Source organism: Synchytrium microbalum (genome assembly GCF_006535985.1).
Source record: "Synchytrium microbalum strain JEL517 chromosome Unknown SmJEL517_scf0058, whole genome shotgun sequence".
Lineage (NCBI taxonomy): Eukaryota > Fungi > Chytridiomycota > Chytridiomycetes > Synchytriales > Synchytriaceae > Synchytrium > Synchytrium microbalum.
This window is the reverse complement of record NW_022158407.1, coordinates 1-20947: the sequence shown is the minus strand read 5'-3', so window position 1 is coordinate 20947 and position 20947 is coordinate 1. Positions and strand designations below refer to the sequence as shown.

The window sequence follows — 20947 nt, the reverse complement described above, 5'->3', positions numbered from 1 at the left end:
GGTTGAAAGCCATCAGTTTTGCAATAAAATGCTTTTATGCTATTCTCATAATTGTCAAGATTTCAGAAGCGACGCAAACGTGCTTTTCACGTTCACGAGATCTGATAGCGAATGATCTGAAACAGCGTAGTTATCAGAACATGAGTATCAATCTGATTTCAACTTGACCTTGTGAAGATGGTGATGATGTATCACATTAAAAAATGGTTGAACATTCTGCCTTCACCCACCTAAACAACACCGCGACCACTAATCGTGCAGCGATGCCACGTCTACTATGGCTAGCAGTATGTGCACTCGCAGCACTGAATCTCGTCGCAGGAGCTCCTGGTGATGAACTTTTCAGATCTGGCCTCTGTATGTCTCACGACCAAACATCATTTTGCTTTCAACGTGACATTGTAGTGTACTTTCGATAACACATTATCTTATTACTTCATAGGGTTTGATGTAGCCTCCAATGCCCAATTCCCAGATATCGACTTGGAAGGCCTTGCAAGGGCAGAACGTGAACGTGATTTGACATTGGGTGCAAATGACAGGATTGGGCTTGTAGCTCAGCAGTTGTTGAGTGGTGGGAGTGCTAATGCTGTTAAGGGAGCCAATTCGACTAGTAAGTCCTAATTCAACCAACGTGAAAGACGTTTTGTTGCTTGTTAAAGTCAAGGTCGAGGCCTGAATATCATGGGTTGTCTTATAGACAAGAGACCCAACATCATCTTCATCTTGACTGATGATCTGGATCAGACTATGGGCAGTGTCAGGCATTTGAAGGCTGTGCAGGAGCATCTGGTCAAGGGTGGTACTTCGTTTGAGGTTTGACAACGCTGAGCTTTTGTTGTGGATTCTAAAGCTGGGTCAACAGCATCTCAACTTTGAATCGCTTAGAACCACATGGTTTCGCAAGCGATATGCTGTCCGTCGCGTGTATCCATTCTTCGTGGGCAATACTCGCACAACACAAATTTCACGTCAATTAATCCCCCTTTTGGTACGAGTTCTGTGCCTGATGTACTTACAGTCTTTGGACTCTCAATTCCAGTAGCGTTGGGATGGGTTTTGTTTTCGTTGACGAACTTTTCTACATTTCTAGGCGGTTACGAACGCTTTCTTGACCTTGGATTACATAAGAGCTACTTGCCATTGTGGATGCGTGATGCGGGATATCAGACTGCTTTCATTGGGTATTGCAATAGATTGACAGCATATTTTCTTCGCTTGATTACACAACCTCATTCATATAGAAAATTCATAAACGGGTTTGGGCTCCGTAACTTTTTCAGAGTCCCTCCTGGTTGGGATGCGTGGGAGCCATTGGTGTTGCCGTGGCTGTATGATTATTCACAGGTTTGTCTGCCACTGGGTTTTACCGCGCTGTCACTGTGCTTACTTTGCACTTTGCTAGCCGGTGTTTTCGCGAGATGGTTCGATTCCAAGAGTGTACCCGAACTTGCATCAGACTGATGTTTTAGCGGCTAAAAGTATGTACAACAAAAAAAACCAAATATTTGAAAGCAGTGGATTGTGCTAATATCGACTGTTTGACTAGCTTACGCAATGATACGAGACGCTCTAAATCCAAAACGAGGAAACGACAAGCCGTTGTTTTTCTATGTCGCTCCAATGGCTCCTCACTCTGCGGTCTCTATGCCCAAAATTAATACTCCATTCGTGAGTTTCCTCCGTCTTGTTTGGCCTTTTTGCTGATTTTTAATAAACCTTCGTTGCTTTTACACAGACACCAATGAATAATCCCGAATACCGTGCCCTCAACTTCCAAAAAATGGTCGGCCGAGTTAGTGCACCAATCCCAAACCCGAAATACGCATACGAGTATTCAGAACTACATGTTCCTCGTGATATACCGTCTTTCAATCATGGTCCTGATCCGAAAAAGCCGTCTTGGTTGAAGAATATACCTGTGCAGGATCAGGCGCATGTCGATAATATGGATTTCTGGTATAGGCAACGCGTTAGGTCTGTGCAGAGTGTGGATGAGATGGTGCAGGGGATTGTGGATTTGTTGACAGAGCTAAGAGAGTTGGATAATACTTATATATTTCGTGAGTTATGTGCATTTGTCTGGAGTTCTAAGTGGGTATACTAATTCTTGTTATACGTAGTGACGTCTGACAATGGTATAAGCTCCGCGTACTGGTATTTTGTTGGTGTCTTTAACACACTTTCTTTCACAAGGATTCCATCTCGGCCAATGGGGACTTGGAGCTGGCAAAATGACTGGATACGATTCAGACATTCGAGTGCCCATGTTTGTTAGAGGTCCAGGTGTAAAGAAGAATCACAAAGTGCATGAACCCTCCACCCATCATGATGTTGCTCCTACTATTCTCAAGCTGGCTGGAGGACCGCTGTATGAACAATTTGATGGGAAGCCTATGCCTGTTAAAGATGATATTCAGACAGTGGTGAGTGGTACAAGTGGTTGCTACTTTCTCCATTGGTGTAAACTGATCGCGATTGTTTTAGTCTACTGAAGCTCATGCCGTAGAATTTTGGGACAATGCAGTGAGAGAGGATGCCGGTATCATGTAAGGACAATTATGCTGCAATTCCAGTCAGCTTTTGTCGCTCTCTAACTTATACACTATCTTAGTGTCCCAAAGAACAATTACAAAGGAATCCGTCTCCTCAACAAATTCGGAGACAGCTTTTACTACTCGGTCTGGTGCACAGGCGAACGAGAATTCTACAACATGACAACAGACCCACACCAAATGCGCAACGCCATCGACGAAGCTCCACAACACCTACTGGATCGTCTCGATGGTCTCATGTCTGTACTAAAATCATGTGTGGGTATAACATGCCGACATCCATGGAATGTTCTGCATCCAGATGGAAGTGTGGAGAACATTCGTGATGCCATGTCTAGTGCGTATGATGAAAAGTATGCCAGGATGGAGAAACCTAGGTTTACAAGGTACAGGAAAAAGTTAACAACGTATTTGGAACATGCAATGTAACGATGTATCCTCCTTTGCATAGGTGTGTGGAAGGATACATTCCAGATTCTGAGACACCGGTACCACCTAAGAGTCCAGTGTTTTTGGGTCAGAATGTGAAGGTTGAGTCGTACTTTGACTGGGGTCGTCGGACTAATATTGGGAAGAAAGGGCCTGTTGAGGCTAAGGGGTAAGATTGTGTTGCGGTATGGTTATTTATACTGTTTGCTTACAGGGTTTTTATGTTGGTCTAGTGTTTCATTACTTGGATTGTGGTAAATCACGTCGGCAATGTAAAGCATTCTTGATCTACTAAAGTTAACGCTTGATGAATCACCATTGTGGACACTCTGTTGGATGCTGCGCTGTTGTGAAGGAATGTATCACGTACAGTTAGTGAAGAGGTATGAAAGACGCTGGTTGCTGGAACGTTGCTGATGGATGCCGCGTCGCGTTTCCGTACCGTTTCGCAACCAGATAACAGAGATCTTCTTCTAAACGTGTAATTAATTCATTTACAGCGATACGATGTTCGTCCCTATTCTCTAACAACGTGATGAGCCATACAGCTGACTTTTAAAAAAGTTTTTACTAAACGAGCTAGAAAAGTCAGAAAAAACAGCGAGAAAAGGACGACCATGACGTCCGCATATCGTATCAATTACCAGCTGAGGTATGCATCACACACCTTTCCAATTTTTCAAACACAATTTTGTTCAAACGATTATCAAATCCTGACACCTTTTTCTGCTTTGTTAGAGCTCACAAACGCGATGAGTTTATTGAATTCGGTACTTATTTGATTGAGTCGATATAAGCTTGGATCGTTCTGTCTTCATCCGTTGTCATCTTTACGTTATCAGCATTTAGAAATTTTACCAAACATCATACTCGAATAACATCTGACACGTTTCTTGTCCTCTAGTCAAAGGCTTACTTCTCACACCATTCGTCTTGCACATGAGACCACGATCCACTGTTACTCTGAAAGCCAACGGGTCTGATGCCATTCGCGATCCCCAAACAAGACTACTCAAATCAACTTTAAGTGATTCGACTGTTGGACAGGAAGATGCTACACAGACTGAATCTAATGTTGCCAGGTTGGTTGTGATGTCATCTTATGTGATCAATAAGAAGGAAAAAAGTTGACACGTTTACTCTTATCTTTGCAAGGTATTCGGAAATCCTCTCGTGTGTAGAGGATATGGTGTTGGATCACATGTTCCACTGTAACAGTGGTACGTGTGGAAGTTGCCTTTTCCAGCTCTGTCTCGGCTAATGGCTTTCGTGGTGTTTTAAAGGTGTACCTGAACTGTCAAGATTATCGCAATTGGTTCCTACTGTTGGACGGTTTTTCACACCATTACCTCTCAAAGACAGTTTTATATACAACAATCGGTATGTGTTCGCTGTCGCTAAGTCGAACTTAAGATGGCTTACTTGAGTTTTTTTTCGTTCACTAGAAAACGAAGTATCGCTGGGCGTCGAAACGTTCCGCCATCATTCAATGACATTCGAAATATTCTCAATACTGCTCAAGTATGCTGGGTTGCTACCTAGATTGTCCCACGTTTATATTCTTACGATTCGAAATGTTTGTTAGGTCATGTCAATAGCGCCCACCATCAAACTCATCACTTTGTGAGTTGTATATTATCTGCAGATATATTTTGCTTCCATACGGTTCTAACATATTGCAATGAGTGCAGCGATGGAGATATGACACTATACGCAGACGGTGCAGACTTTGAAAAGGACTCGCAGCTAGTGTCTCTGCTTCTCAAACTCCTTGACGCCGGTCTCTACGTATCAATCGTCACAGCAGCAGGTTACCCAAACAACCCCACTCGATACGAACAACGATTATCAGGTCTCCTGCATGGCTTGCAAGCATCTGCCCTGGCGGCAGAAGCCAGAGCACGCTTCTTTGTACTGGGTGGTGAATGTAACTACCTCTTCAGATATGATCCAAGTGTTCATCATTTGGTGTCTATTCCTGAAGAAGAATATCACTCAAAAGCTGCTATTGGCAATTATACTTGGCCTATTGCTCCACAACGTATCAATGAATTGTTGGATGTCGCTGAAGCGTCGTTGAAAGAATGTATTGATTGGATGAGTGTTACGCATATGGTGTCGTTTATACGAAAGGATCGTGCTGTTGGTACGTTCATCTATCGAGCACACATTCTGTTATTTGCCCTCTATGTGCTGACTAATTTTTTTACCACCCTTTCAGGTGTTGTTGCAAATGATGGCTGTCATTTGACTCGAGAGCAACTAGACGAACTTGTGCTCTCAGTCCAACGACGGTTGACTACCTACCAAAGCTATAGACGAGCAGAAATGCAACAACGTGAAGACTTGGATCTTGACGAGGGAGGAAGGGACGAAATACTACCCTTTTGCGCTTTCAATGGTTAGTCCAGTGTTTCAGATTTTCGCATATTGGAACGCTTGTAACAGTTGTGCTTAGGTGGCTCGGACGTATGGGTTGATGTGGGAAACAAGTTGGTGGGTGTCCATCTGTTGCAACAACATTTGGGAGCTGCTGGACATGAAACACTACATATTGGAGATCAGGTATGTTAGCGAGAAAGGACTCATGGTATTTGTAGAGAAAAGGCAATATTATGACAGTTTCAACTTTCGTTTTTTTTCCGGCTTTCCATAGTTGTTATCAAACACGTTCCTTTTTTTACCAATAGTTCTTGAGCACTGGCAACGACCTGTCTACACGAAGTGCATGTTGTACATCCTGGATTACAAGTCCTGAAGAAACCGCTGAATTGTTACAACAATTGACGCCCTTGTTGGCTGAGAGACAAAACCCCCCAGCCTCCGTCTCGTCGCCTGCGAACAAAAAGAGGAAGAACAACCTTGTATTATAAGCGACGTTTTGCCATAAAATCTCAGAGCTAATAAACATACCACTCCTGAAACGAAAAGTCAGGTTTGCGTTGGGCGTTACGAGGATTTGGTTGATCGATTCTAAGAACTATCAAGGATGGAACGACCTCATAACTTCATCCGGTTGAGTCCAAACTGATGCTGAAAGCCTATTTGTATGGTGGACATTTGTGTGTCACATTGGACCCTGTTTCTCAACGACACTGCCTTCAACCACCAAAAAGTTGGTGCAGCAGCTTACATCGTGGTTTGTGCAATGGCTACTTGGACACGCCTTGCAGTACTGGGAATCATTTCCTGGAATGCTATTCAACCCATCCTGGGTACACCTGGTAAGTAAAACAACGCATCACCAATAGAATCTTACCATGCGTCGATTGCACTGTTACTGATGACGCTGACTGAAACTCATTAACAAGTTTACTTTGGAAATAGTGTCTCTACCTCTCACCCTGACATTCCAAGACCTTCCAAGGCAATTGCTAGCCTTGAGTGAACCAGCGAGAGATTGTGGGAATTCGACGACATTTAGTTTCTTTCAGTTTCCTCCTGGATATGTTACGAATTCATCGGTATTTGGTAAGATAAACTGAAGCCTGGTGATGCTTCGAAATGGCGGTGTTTGACTTTGATTGCGTTAGATACTATTGCGTCGGGAAGCAATCTGCTATATACGGCCGATCCTCCAACTTATGGATTGAATTGGCCGATTCAGTTCAGTCCGTTTTGGACTACAGAGTCATTTTCGAGTATGTTTGGGAGCTGATGCCGCATAATGTTTTTAACGATCGTGTCTCGTGAACGTTTTGATGTTGACAGTTGCCAATCTCAACTCCACGATTACTTCGATTGAGATTGACGTGTTGTCGTTTTCGAATCCATGGGCTCCCGATTCACCATCTATTCTACCTGGACCAAACGCGATGGGATTTTGGGCACAAGGTATTTGTGTCAAAGATTGTCATGCCCCGTATTTCTGAAATCCAACCCCTATAACTTCTTAGCCATCTATTCCGACCCCAGCAACTCCACCGCATATACCGCCTACTACCTCAATGACATTGAAATCTTTCTGAATATGCTCATCAACTTCGATGGAGGCAGCGGACCAAGCGAGTTTATCTTTAACCCATCTTTGGTTGCACCAACAGGTAAACTCTGAAGGTCTTCTAGTTTATACACTTACCAACAAACATGTTTGCTCAGTCGGCTTGAACAACATTGAACTGTACTCGTTCTATGATATTGTTCAAACCAACTATACCCTTGGTGACTGTACCAGACCAATTCACAATTCGAGCCATTGGTCCTTTAGCTTGCAAGTTGGTTAGTACTTCCTTGTTCATTGGCGTGTGAGATACAGGGACTCATCGCAACGGCCTCCACAATTAGCCTACGAGTACGACCCCGCCAAAGTGACTACAACCTCATTGCCGGAATTCATCATCAAAGTCTCGACGCTGGGCGCCGACTCCAATATTGGATTCACGACTGTTTACGACCCGGATATGAATCCAACGCTCACGGATTTGGCAGTTACGGCAAACTTTTATGTACAGTCTTGTGATGAGGTAATCCAGCTCAGCAGGCTGTATGTGCTTCATCTTGTGATTGGAACTCTTACTGGTGTTTTTACTAGTCTGCAATAACACTGCCTGATTCTACTGTTGCTTGTCCTTCGCCTTTGCCAGCATCTGTCACGCCTTCAGCTGCAGCTTCTATCGTACCGTCAGTGGTGGCTTCTGTTGCGGCTTCACCAAATCCTATAGTGAACCCATCGCCAGATCCCTCGGCGGATGCATCGCCAGGTATGTCGAGTTGTCGTATTACCCACAGAAAAACGTGCTGACTCTCATCATAATCGATAGCTCCTACTGACGCAGCAGCTATTTTCGGTGCAGCTCCTACAACAGATGCACCTCTCGCTATTATACCTACAAGTCCTGCGATTGCAATACTACAACAATCTATCCAAACCACTGCTGTGCCTCTGGCTACATCAACCTCTGCCGCATCGAACTCCACTTCTGGCGGTGGAGGTCCTTCAACGGGCGTTATAGTCGGAGGAGTTCTTGGTGGCTTAACGGGTGTTGCAGCAACTGCTGCTTGTATTTTGTTGGTATGTTACGTGATTTGGTGACGCACCGGCGAATGCTGACCTTTGCTTGATCGTTCTAGGTCTGTCGAGGCTGTAATAGGCGGTAGTCGTGCTTTGAGTCGCTTGGACTGAGACTGAATATCTTGATTCTAATGTAAAGATCTATTAATGGCTTGTTTTGAAATACCTACGTAAATAATACTCTCGATAGCAAGACTATGGTCGTTCTGGTGTAGATCCTGATTTATGCTTGTTTAATGGATATTAATGACGTGCTGAACCCTGAGTTTACAAGTCTTCTTCTTGTTTCTACGTGTTATTATGTTACGCACTACGCAGTGGCACGCAAAGCATCTGAATGTTCACGACAAGATGTCGTCTGAATGGGTGATCAAGCTTGCAGAGCACAAATCTATACTGGCGATATCCGCAGCTGGCCTTACTGTCGTTGGTGGCTTCCTTCTCTTTGGAGCGAAGAAACAGAAACCATCTAAAAATGACAACGCAGATACTGTGATCGTATACGGCTTTCCGATGGAGGATATTCACCGCTTTGTTGGAGTCAATGTTGTAAGCTGCCTGAAGTTTTTATTTCTACTTGCAGCAGTTGCATCGCTGACATGCAGAATGAAACTAACACATTTTCGTTCGCGTTTAAACTAGTCGCCGTTTGTGACCAAACTGGAATTGTGAGTAGAAATTGTATTTATCATGGTTGTCTGAATATGGCGTTAAAAATTGTATTTATCATGGTTGTCTGAATATGGCGTTAACTTTGGGCAGCATGTCGTCGCGTCCATGTGAAGCTATCGCCGTCATAAACTACAGATGCTACAACCTTACCATTCCCACTATTTAGGTATTTAAGAAGCAACAAGATCCAGTATATTTATAAGCCTGCAGACCATACAAACGCTCCACGCTCAAAGGTACTACATCAACTTTGTCACATTCAGACCCCAGAGCCATTTACTTTACTTCACACGGCTTCTGTATTCTGGAATATTGGCACTAAATCTCTTCTTTCCTGAAGGTTCCTTATATCAAGTACAAAGAAGACACTGTGGGCGACTCGTCACTCATCATTCGATACCTCGAGGAGAAGGGTATCTCGCATTCGATGGATGGTCATTTGAGCAAAGAGCAAATTGCGATTGGAACTGCCTTACTGGCTCTCTCGGAAGATCGTATCTACTGGGCCTTTGTGAGTTTTCATCAAAACTCGTCAGTACTGGCAACCGCATTTAACACAACTTCATTAGGCATACCAAAGGTGGCAACACGAACCAAACTGGCAGGAAACCCAACACGCCATATTCGGTAACATACCAGAACCAATCCGCTACATCATATCTACATTTATCGTGCGTCCTGGCTGCAAAAAATCATTATACGGCCAAGGATTCGGTCGGCACTCATGGGAAGACGTTGTATCGTTTGCAGATACCGCCATTGACGCTATTAGCGTGTATCTAGGTGACAAGAAATACTTGTTTGGTAATAAGATCTCGTCATATGATTGCAGTGTGTTTGGAATCATCTCTTCGCTACTGCATTGGAAGGAGTATCCGTCGAATGAGCTGAGGGACAGTGTGTTGAGGGCTAAGAATTTGGTGGATTATTGTGATAACATCATGGCCGAGTACTTTGAGGATTGTGTGTCAAGGTGGAAGAAGTGAGTCTGCGGAGGAGGAGTAGGTGTAGAGTGTCTGAAGTAGAAGCCGTTGTATAAGTCAGACTCAGAAGAAGGCATTATGTATATGGAATACCGAAGGAGGTGGTTAAAAGGGGTTGATACGTTTAGTGAATGGTGCAAAGATGGTGTGGTCTCAACTTAGCACCTTCGGTCTGTCGACCTTGCACAGCGATAGACCTACTAAGTCGGGCTGAACGTGATGGCGAATGTGTTGTGGATATCTCAATTATTGTCATTGTGAGCCACCTATGTAAATTATAATATCGGTTGCAGCATATTGTGATCGTTCTACAATAGGTCCAGTGTGATCCAAGCCGGAAGACGCTTAATTACGTCAACTATACATTTTATGGCCGTTCTGAAGTCAAGAATCATTTGCCAATCCAGGTTTATTTGTGCTGCATCACTTCAGAGGTTGAACTGCGCAGATCCATATCGCATCAACTCCAAATTCTTGTTATATAGCATAATTCCTTCAAGAATTAGCCTCAACATACAATGCTTCGTCGAGAAGGAACGCCTTCAAGCACTCACAGTGTTAGCTCACCATCATCAGCAAGTGTGAAATCCAAACTAAAGAAGAAGAAGGAATGGGATGTACGTGCATTTAGTCAGATCCTTTTTTTATTTTAGAGTTCTATACGATGTACTGACGCTCAGATCTGCTCCATTTTTATAGGAAACTGTGCATGATCTTTCGGCATTAAAACTATCATCCCAAGCAACACAATTACGCAAAGATGCTTCGGAAAAGTATAGCCCAAGGCAGATTTCAACGCATAATTTTCTTAAAGGTACATTGATCGTGGTTGACGGAGTGTCAAGGAAGTCGCTGCAACGTCCCGTCATTATGATTGACAATATGTCTTTTTTTCAGGAAGCACATCAATACCATCATCACCAAGTCTGTCACGAATTAAAGGACTCAACACACCGTCTCCAACATCGTCACTGAAGAATTTACCACGTGATGATGTGGTGGATTTAGATGCTGAATTGATGGACTACGAGACTAGTAAAACACCGTCGCATCGGACACGAGTGCTTTCTAGTCGACATGAAGAGGATGCTATTCCGTCGACACCGTCACCTGGTATGAATAGTGATGACGACGAGGAGGATCAAGTAGATGCAGGAGATCAAGATGTGAGCCGTCAAGACACAGCAAGCACATCCATGCCATGAGATGGTTTTGCTAACTTTTTTGATCTTACAGGAAGAATCAACGAAAACGCAAGTGCAAAGCGACTTAGAACTACTTGGACGTGCTTGTGCATCGCTGTTGGAAATGGCTGCACAGAATTCTGAAAAGGTAAGCACCAAAGGATTTTCAGCTGAAGCAAAAAATAACTCAATTTACCCATGATCTATGCAGATCAAGGCTTTGGAAGCTGCTCTAGTGGATCAAATATCAGAAACATCTCGATTACGTGTTGAAATCGTTGCTCTCAAAACGAATGCTTCTATGAGTCGTCAGCATGTCGAAAAAATGGAAGCCAGGATAAAATCCTTGGAAGAAGAACAATAGTGGACATGTATTTTCGGTGGTAATTATAATCATATATTTGAATCTGCATTTTAACACTTGCGGCGTTGGTTGGGCGAGCAATTCAATCACGCTGATCTTCGTGTTCGTACAATAAAGCAGTCTGCATCGTACTTTGGTGCACGATTAGTATCTAAAATGGCTGAATGGCTGACCAACTTGCTATTCCGTTGAAATTCTAATTGCCGCAAACAGTTCTTTCCCTTCAAGTTCATGACCACGGATGTCTTATGAAGGGTTGAATCAGCTCGTGTAGAATAGAAATACTTACATATACTCGCCATTGCTGCCCTCGCTATTGTTGAGATGTCTGCTCTGTAGAAGAAACTAGCATTCAGATTGAGAATCACGACACTGTGATCATGGTGATCGTATAGTTGGAATACAGTAGCCAATCTCGCCCGCTCGTTCCATTCCTACCAGCTCGCAAAGGTTTCTTGAAAGGTTCATCCTCTCCTTCAGTCACCCCGCATTCTGCAGTCACTGCTGCCATTTTCAGCACCAAGCATTCAAAACATCCAAAAGCTTTGAAAAGATGTCGTCGTCTGACTTGATGAAACAGCTTACAGCCAACCCAGCTGTGCTAGCAATTGCTCTCGGTGGCCTCGCTGTCGTTGGTAGCCTCTACGTCTTGGGAGGCAAGCCGCAGAAACCAGCTCCTCAACCAGTTGAAGAACGGGATACTGTGTTCTTGTACGGATTTCCGAAGGTTTCCGTGGAGCATTATCGTGGAGTTAATATGGTACTTTAAGTTGTAGTCTTGTTTCTTTGGGTTTCTCTCCTGTTCCACACCAACATTTGAATGTTACAATTTTGACGTAGTCTCCATATGTGACCAAACTGGAATTGTAAGTTAAGATTGCATTGATCTTGGACTATTGGAAGCATGTTATTATTTTGGATGGTGTTTGCATCTCTCGTCATGTTTAGTTTCTGAGCACACGTGTTTTTGCTCACTCGCTCACTATTCTCATTACTGAACCAGATACTTACGAATCTGCAAGGTCAAGTATGTTTCCAAGCTCACAGAACGTACAAAAGCTCCACGCTCAAAGGTAAACCCACGTGGTGCAACTGCTGGACAAGCAACTTTCCGCTCCCTTTGTATGTTTCACATATGGACAATTGTCTCTTACATCTCTTCCTTCGAACAATAGACACCGTATATTAAATACAACGAGGACATTGTGGGCGACACATCACTCATCATTCGATACCTGGAAAGAAATGGCGTCTCTCAATCTTTGGACAGTCACTTGACCAAAGAGCAAGTTGCGATTGGAACCGCACTCTTTTCTCTTGCTGAAGATCGCATCTACTGGGCTACAGTAAGTTACCGTCTGAAAAGCTTGTCAATACCAAGAATCAACCCCTCTAAACACCGGACTCAAACATAAAGGTATACCAAAGATGGCAACACGAACCAAACTGGGCTGAGACCACACATGTAATCTTTGGTGGCATGCCAGCACCAATGCGTTACATCATAGCCAACTATCTCGCACGTCCTAGTGCCATAAAGCAATTATACGGTCAAGGATTCGGACGTTTCTCTTGGGAGGATGTAGTGTCATTCGCTGATGCTGCAATTGACGCAGTCAGTGTGTATCTAGGAAGCAAGAAGTATTTGTTTGGTGATCAGATCTCGTCGTATGATTGCAGTGTATTTGGAATGATCTCGTCGATCTTGTATTGCACACACTTTCCGGACAATAAGCTTCGAGATCTTGTGTTGAAGCATAAGAACCTCGTGGAATACTGTGATAACATCATGAAGGTGTATTTTGAGGACGTGGTTGCAAAGTGGGGGAAGTGAGGATGCATGTGTCTGTGAATGTGTCGGTGATGTCAGAAACGGAAACGACGTAAGGAAGTAGGACGAAAATTCGCGTTTTAAATGATCGGAAGCAACCAATTGATCTTGTATCTGAGCTCCTCAATATAAAATGGGTTTATTGCAGTCTCATTGAGCACCGAGTGTGATCCTTTTGCTTCCTTGGGTTGGCGACCACAGCGTCAACGAGAGTTATGAAAGTAGCACGTGCAAAAGCTCAAGAAAAGTCAAGTACTGTCTACTGGCAATGATCCTTCCTAGCTTCGATTTCTCATAACCCGTCACCTGATTTTTCCAAAAAAACACTGACATATTCCCAAGCCGTTGAAGAGACAGAGACAACACATATACGAGCATCATCAGAACTCACCATATAAAGCATTCAAGATGGGACGCTTGTTCCAGGTATACCTTTCAAGCGACCGTGTGTATACATGCTCAACATGCAACACTCATCTCGCAAAGCATGAAGACATTATAAGCAAGGTATGTATTATTATCTTTCGACATCAAAAGCAACGAATGATGCCGTTTTATTCCTCACCGACCGGATACAACCACCGTTGTTTCATGCATCAAACATGACGATTTTTTTCTTGGTGGAGCTCGCCCGACATGAAACGCATAGTACGGTGTAAGCTCAATAGTTTATTGTGTTTTACTTAGGCATTTCAAGGTAGACATGGTCGAGCATACTTGTTTAAGAATGTGTAAGTTTGGGTTTTGCTGTTAGCTGAAAAAGAAGTTGATTGAAGAAGGTGGTAGTGAATGAATGGGGGAGAGATATGTTGAATGTTGAGATTATACGTTTGACGCTGCGAACTACTGCCTTCCTGTGTTGGCTTATCCACTGTGGCGATATGACAACAGGTGCTTTTGCGTTCTACAAAACAGATTTCTCAAAATTGCACCAAAGAATTTTGCAGCTTATTCCACTCTGTTGGAAACCCCATCTATTATTAGCTGATCAAAATACTCCTTATTAGTGAAAATGTGACTGTTGGAGCAAAGGAAGATCGAATCTTGATTACTGGATTGCATACTGTCGCAGACATCAACTGCAACGTTTGCAGCACGATTGTTGGTTGGAAGTACTTGTATGCCTATGAAGAAACACAAAAGTACAAGGAAGATACCTTCATCGTCGAGGTAAATGCTTATAATTGTAACGAATTCACGGATCTTCCTAAATGCTTTTCCCCTCCTCTTCCAGAAAAACAAGATCTCCAAAGAAAACAACTGGAATGCATCTGAATCCTGAGATCGTTGTTGGCTCTCAATAATCTATATTACTCACTTGTCAAAAGTTTCATGTCTTGTCGTTGTTTATAATTTGCCCCCCTTTCTATAATTTGCTAGATTCTGTGGTATGTCATGATGATGATGTTTGGAGGATTAGCTAAGGAGAAGCAACACCCATTATTGTACACAAAAATACAAAGTTCCATCAAAAGTAGTAAAAAACCCGTCTTCTTGTTCATGACTTGAAAGAGAATGTATGTAGTAGAAGCGAGTATGAGTCCCAAGAAGGTCAATACTCAAATGTACAGTGATTTAAAATAAGGCTAGTCCTTGTTCTTTGATAGTAGCTTCCTAGAAACATCTGTTTGTAAGTAGGGGCCCTTGAAATAGATCCGAGATACTACTCACTGCCGAGCTTCATACAGCATTTGTGCCTTTCTACTCCTCAGGTTACTTTCTCGATCTTTGGGCGTCGAACTCCATTCAGCCTTCACTGGTGTCGTCGGTGGAGGCTCTTTAACCAAATCAGCAATCCGCACGCTAGATCCACCAACAGGTGCTCTTACATTGGCAGATGAAGCAGCAGCAGGTGTTGGCTGGGCACAATTTCAGGAAGACGAGTCAGCGAGGTGTAAAGTGTACGGTAACCAGCTGGTTGGCTCACCGCTTCAACTCGACCAGCTAGTATATTTTCAATAGTTACGTCTGCACTACCAGTCCGTGATAAGTCTTCAGATATGGCTTCCCTTGGTAGCTGTCCTTCAAACATAGATGCCAAAACGTTGAGTTGATTCTCATCTACGGGATGCCTCCGTCCAGTATATGGACGCCCAGGTGGTGCCGTGCGAATGCTAGATGCAGGCCGTATCGGAGCACTCGAGGCTAGCGTAGATGTTGTGTTAAAGCGAAATTGAACAAAAAATACGCCTGGAGTTGGTTGTACGGACTTACAGTTAGAGAACAGCGAAATCAAGAATATTATGACAACTGCAATGAGCACGACTGTCACTATCTCCATTTCTCCTTTTTGTATATTGCTGACTCGGAACTTGACGAACTTGTCGAGGTGCTGGTGAAGAGCCGATTGACACCCCAAAGAGAACTACTTTGAAATCACGATGAAAGAATTATTTGGCGCGCAAAATCACGTAAATTATCGTTGGCATGTTATCAAACCCATTGCTTGAAAATACCAGTCACTTTCCTGTTTGATTTACAGCGCAACTTTGAACCCCAGCAAAGAAACACCATCATACCGAGGATCCATACACTGTCCCATATAGAGGGCCTTGGAGACGGTCTCTACAAGTAGGTCATTATTCATTTCGATGCTGTTCTCCAAAGCGTAGCCTCAATTTTCAGTCATTTTTGTCCTGAGGTTGTTCCAGCTGATGAACAAGAGCCAATTTACTATAAAAGAAGACTGATTTCTAACTGCAATTATTATAGATCATGTCAAAGAGAATAATCGATGATGCGGATGATGCAGTATTTACTGCACTGTTTCCAGTTGCCAAACGTAGATTGATGAAGAATGATGATGACGACGATGAAGATACCGATATAGAGGATGAGCCTATTATGATGCCAAATGCATCATCGTCCAATAATACTACTACTGGCCTCACCAGGGAACAACAGGAGGCGTAAGTTTGCCGTTGAGTTACTGAATGATTGTTAGATTGATCGTCCAAACTTTGCCAACCTTGATGTACTCACTTATGCTACTTCATTTGTAGAGCTGATGAAGCATACGCACGTCAGGTAACCATTACTTTCAAAGAGTTTGTTGCTTTTCTTGGAGATGCTTACCGCCTATGTTAGCTGGCACTTCAATTTGCTAATGGAAGCTACGACGATGCAGATTACTACGACGCTCGCAAGCAACTCGAGGAAGCCGACGCCCTCTATGCTATGCAATTACAACAGGAATTCGATGGAGCACTTCCTCAGCACCCTGCATTCACTTCACAGGCCGATGACCCAGTGAAGAATGGACCATCTACTTCTGGTGTACGTGGTAGTATGGAAGATATATCTGATCAAGATTTAAATAATGCAATTGAGAGGGAAGAAAACGCAGAAGCAAATGGAGAAGAGGATGACGATTATAGATCTAGAGTAGCACGTGATGCAAGATATGAGTTAGCTAGAAGGGCTCGGAGGAGGATTGTAGAACAAGATGAAGAGTATGCAAGGAAATTACAGGCGGAATTTGACAAGGAAATGAATGGCAACCCTGCATCATTCTCGTTGCAACAAGAACAACAGAAGACCCCAAACCCCAAGGCAGCATTAGTAGAACCTCATCTCACCTTTTCTTTTAATAATCAGAAGGATATACAGGTGTCTCGCTCTTCTGCCTCTGCACAAATGGCTGGACCAGGTGCTTCCTCTGCTATCGATTTGACTACACCGCCACGTCCACAACCACAACCACCTTCGTTTACTTTGACACCAGCTCCTGTCTTTACATTTGGTAGTACAGCTCCGAAGACAATAGCAATTCCAGCTCCGATGCAAACTCCTATTCCAGTTTTACCAGGGCAATATCCAGCAGCAGCTCGCTCCAATCCTGCAGTTGTTCCAGGGACAGGCCTAGCTCCGACATTCAACGGATTGGTTAAACCCACCATACCCGCTCAACCCAATGTTAATGTCTATCAGCCAGGTCAACAATATAGTCGTTTCGGTCCTGGTCACCGTCCAGGTGTTCAACAGCCTATACCCTATGTTCATCAACCAAATCAGGTCATGCCCCAACCTCAACCAAGGTTGCCAAATGTATATATCAATGTAATTCCCATAAAGAAGGAAGGTGAAGATGGAGAACCTGTTGAGAAGCCTCTTGATGAGCTCGGAGCTGCCAAAGAATTGGTCAACTTGCTCAAAAACTTTGATCAGGGAGACATCACACCAAAGGATGAACGTATTACAACTCCTCGACAAATGAAGATTGCCCTGCTGGAACATCAAAAGCTTGGAGTTGAATGGATGTTGAATATGGAGCGTGGATCCAATAAGGGCGGCATACTTGCTGATGACATGTACGCTGGAGTTTGCTCTTCAAAGTTCTGTCTATTGCAATCTTGAGTTATGATGAGCTGACTCCTTCCATTGTTTTGCAGGGGTCTTGGAAAGACTATTCAAACTCTTGCATTGTGTTGTCTCAATCCATCTCCAGACAACAAGAGAAAGACTACGTTGATTGTTGCTGTAAGTCGTTTACTTGAATTTGAAAATGGCCACAAATTCAAATCAATTTTGTTTTTTGTAGCCCATGTCTCTCATCACTCAATGGGAAGACGAAATCAGCAAGAAAGTGAAACGTGGTACCTTCTCAGTTTACGTACATCATGGGTGAGCTTCAAATGCTTTACTGAATTCAGTTGTAGAGCTTTTGATGCTAAACAGGACTTTCAATTGTTTTAAAGGAGTGATCGACTCAGGAGGGTCTCAGACATATTAGACTACGATATAGTCATCACTACGTATTCAATCCTCGCATTGGACTTTCCTGAACCAGCCAAGACAAGGAAGGGCAAGACTGCTGCGTTCACTGCAGAAGACCGTCAAGCTGCTGATGACGAAGAGTTTAATGAGATGCGTGAAGAAGAAGAGCACAAGAAGGAGGAAATCAAGTTAAAATTGGTAATTTCATTGGTTGATTGTTTATTCTGCATAAATATCTCAATTGCCTTCCTTGCTTTCCAAAGGGTCCTCTGCTTAAAGCTCAGTTCTATCGTGTGGTCCTGGACGAGGCACAAACAATCAAAAATAAAGCCACTCGTGGTGCTCGAGCTGCTATACAACTCAAGTCACAATTTCGATGGTGTTTGTCTGGTGAGTCTGCTATAAATAACGAAATAAATCTAGCGTCTTTTTGCTGATTTGCCCTTGAACGTAGGTACTCCAATCCAGAACAACATTGGTGAACTTTACCCATTGATCTCGTTTCTTGGAATCCCACCTTATGCTGACTGGTATGTGGTTGGCATTTTGGTTTCAATGCAGCGATTCTTGGCATTCACGCGAAACAACATTTGTAGGGATGAATTCCGGGAAAAGGTCATGAATCCTTTCAAACGTGGAAGGCACAAGACTGCACTCAAGCGGGTACATGCTATCTTGAAAGGTTTGCATTTGAAACTATTAAAACGACTCCGCCATTCTTGGTTTCTGCTCAACGCCTCTGATTCTCCACCAGCTATGTGTCTTCGTAGGACAAAAGACATGCAACTTGACGGTCAACCTATCACAGTTCTACCTCCTCGAAATGTCTTGTTGGATGCTCAAGTGTACGTGCTGATTCTACCAGAATGTACAAAGACACTGTGCAAATTTCTCATCCTCGTGGGTTTTGCCGTATTTTAGATTCACCACACCTGAACGTCAATTCTATGATGCCCTTGAGAAACGCATTCGCCTCAAGTTCAACACTTATGTCAAGAGGGTGAGTGTGTTGTGAGTAGACCCAAAGTCTGATTATCGCGATGTTAATTCTTCCTTGCTTTGACTTGAGTTTAGGGAACTGTTATGAAGAACTACACCAATGTCTTGGTCTTGTTGCTTCGTCTCCGTCAAGCATGCTGTCATGCTTCTCTCGTCGCCAATAGTTTCGAGAAGGGTGACCCAGAAGAATTGGCTCGTGCAGATGCAGCTCGTGGGGATGCAGAAGATAATGATGGAATACCAATGGATGAACAAACTCTTGCTCAACATCTGGATGACAAGGTTTATGAACGTCTCAAGAATGAAGACTTTATGGGTGATGAGTGTGGTTTCTGTCTAGGTAAAGCGGATCTGAATTTTTTGGGTTCATGTTTGTTCACGAAAAGCTCGTCTCCTTCTCGCTTTTAGACAGTCCCATGATGCCTGAAAGCTCCAGTTTGATTTCTGTCTGTGGTCACGTATTCTGTACAGACTGCATTGCCAAACTCTTTGATGGTGAAGGAACCAATAACTGCCCCAAATGTCGCTGTACCGTAAATCCTTCCAGCTTGATCAAAGTCAAGACTTTATTCGAAGTGCATCCTGAACTCGAGAAGAAGGATGATGGTGATGGTGACGATGAAGATGATGATGAACTTGGTGTCTTGCAAAGTCTCGTAACCAAGTTTGTCTCGTCTGCCAAAATTGACCGAACTGTTCAAGTGTTGGATGAAGTACGTGCGTCTGGATCTGGTGACAAGACAATTAGTAAGTACTGATGTCTTTGCTGATGTGAGGAGAGAAACTCCCACTACATGCTGATTATCTCATACTTTTCTCTGTAGTCTTCAGTCAATTCGTTGGAATGCTAGATTTGATTGAAATACCTCTACGTAATAAGGGATACAAGTTTGTTCGTGTGAGTGCTTCTGATATTCGCTTAGCTTGTCAGTATCTGTCTGAGTGTCGAACGCTGGTGTGAGCTCGCTAACCTTTCCCCCAACACTCTAGTACGACGGTAGCATGAGCTCAAAGCAACGTGCACTTGCTATCAAGCAATTCTCCTATGATCCTAAGTGCACTGTTGCACTCATCTCCCTGAAGTGTGGGTCTTTGGGGCTCAACTTAACTTGTGCTAATCGAGTGATTCTTCTTGACGTACGTATGAAAAGGGGTTTGACGTAGTTCTCTGCCTTTACTTAAGTTTCCTTTTCAACTTGTAGCTTTGGTGGAATCCTGCACGTAAGAACTAGCAAACCGCATTTGCCCTAACGCAATGCTAAAAGAGAAGCGGAATGAACTTACATGATTTCTCATTTTGCGTTCATAGTTGAAAACCAAGCTATCGATCGTGTGCACCGTTTCGGTCAACAGAAGGAAGTCTTCGTCAATCGTATTACGATCGCAAATAGTATCGAAGACCGTATTCAACAATTGCAACACAAGAAGCAAAAGATCTTTTCTGCTGCACTTGATGGTGGTGTATTGAAGATGAAAAAGGATGAAGGACGTCTTACTCTTGAAGTGCGTAACTCATTAGGAGTGCTGCTTTTAATTTGATAACTGATTTTTCCTTTGTTTCCTTGATATCCAGGATTTGATTTTATTGTTTAACGGCGAGGAAACGGATATTGAGGAAGATGGTCACGAATTCACGTTAGGCGCTTGAAATGGACTTTACGGATGTGAAGTTGCAATTGTAATTATGTCGTTTTCGAGAATTTGAATATTGTAGATTAGATTTGCGTTTATTTCTCAACAAGAGTAATCATCTAAGTTATCATCAACATCGGTAAGTATTTTGAGGCCTGTGCCGGTTAAAAGCTCAATGCTTCTGGTTTCGTGTCAAAGTCATGGTGGCCATATTCTTGCTCTTTTGAGGACATCTTGTTTGGTGCCGCAGGAGGCCACTATTTGTAGGTAAACGAGCGATTTCTATCGATATGAATCGCATACTGCGACCTTCACACGGTGTAGATTCGCGTTCGAACTTCGCTACGCAGCAATATCAGATGTGTTGGTTCAGCGCTTTGCCTACATTTTCACCATCCAAAACCCAACCAATCATAAGAAGCAGAGAGTTCATCAGAGCCGGAAGACCATACAGCTATAATTGTAATAATTCTATAGGATTCAGGCCACTCTCCAGTAGCAGCGCCTTCCTACGACAGCTTGAACGAAACTTGACAAAAAATGGGAGCAACTACGCATTTTGAGTCTTGGC

The 20947-nt window shown here is 43.3% G+C and overlaps 5 protein-coding genes across 5 annotated transcripts; 4 read left to right on the top strand and 1 right to left on the bottom strand.

Moving 5' to 3' along the window:
• Positions 1-263: 263 nt before the first annotated feature.
• Positions 264-3157, top strand: SmJEL517_g05759 (uncharacterized protein; the record flags this gene model as incomplete). The annotated part of the gene is made up of 14 exons (XM_031171685.1): positions 264-357; positions 443-613; positions 701-816; positions 889-991; positions 1094-1184; positions 1245-1347; positions 1406-1481; positions 1550-1671; positions 1739-2063; positions 2124-2138; positions 2197-2426; positions 2488-2549; positions 2615-2941; positions 3007-3157. The coding sequence occupies 14 exons, from the start codon at positions 264-266 to the stop codon at positions 3155-3157; spliced, it is 1986 nt and encodes a 661-aa protein (XP_031022344.1).
• Positions 3158-3601: 444 nt separating this feature from the next.
• SmJEL517_g05758 (uncharacterized protein) lies at positions 3602-5857 on the top strand (the record flags this gene model as incomplete). The annotated part of the gene is made up of 11 exons (XM_031171684.1): positions 3602-3636; positions 3723-3754; positions 3889-4066; positions 4140-4204; positions 4268-4364; positions 4430-4505; positions 4570-4607; positions 4676-5130; positions 5206-5385; positions 5443-5549; positions 5675-5857. 11 exons carry the CDS (start codon positions 3602-3604, stop codon positions 5855-5857), a joined length of 1446 nt encoding a protein of 481 aa, XP_031022317.1.
• A 5894-nt stretch (positions 5858-11751) lies between these two features.
• Positions 11752-14311, top strand: SmJEL517_g05757 (uncharacterized protein; the record flags this gene model as incomplete). Its single annotated transcript, XM_031171683.1, has 8 exons — positions 11752-11958; positions 12039-12064; positions 12202-12271; positions 12374-12544; positions 12616-12993; positions 13717-13760; positions 14037-14199; positions 14264-14311. 8 exons carry the CDS (start codon positions 11752-11754, stop codon positions 14309-14311), a joined length of 1107 nt encoding a protein of 368 aa, XP_031022330.1.
• Positions 14312-14696: 385 nt separating this feature from the next.
• Positions 14697-15310, bottom strand: SmJEL517_g05756 (uncharacterized protein; the record flags this gene model as incomplete). The annotated part of the gene is made up of 3 exons (XM_031171682.1): positions 14697-14888; positions 14957-15174; positions 15244-15310. The coding sequence occupies 3 exons, from the start codon at positions 15308-15310 to the stop codon at positions 14697-14699; spliced, it is 477 nt and encodes a 158-aa protein (XP_031022318.1).
• A 434-nt stretch (positions 15311-15744) lies between these two features.
• SmJEL517_g05755 (uncharacterized protein) lies at positions 15745-20392 on the top strand (the record flags this gene model as incomplete). Its single annotated transcript, XM_031171681.1, has 17 exons — positions 15745-15938; positions 16032-16056; positions 16117-17339; positions 17421-17508; positions 17570-17652; positions 17727-17943; positions 18009-18135; positions 18200-18275; positions 18342-18590; positions 18667-18745; positions 18820-19084; positions 19153-19491; positions 19569-19642; positions 19735-19881; positions 19947-19965; positions 20054-20247; positions 20318-20392. 17 exons carry the CDS (start codon positions 15745-15747, stop codon positions 20390-20392), a joined length of 3474 nt encoding a protein of 1157 aa, XP_031022329.1.
• Between the last annotated feature and the right edge of the window lie 555 nt (positions 20393-20947).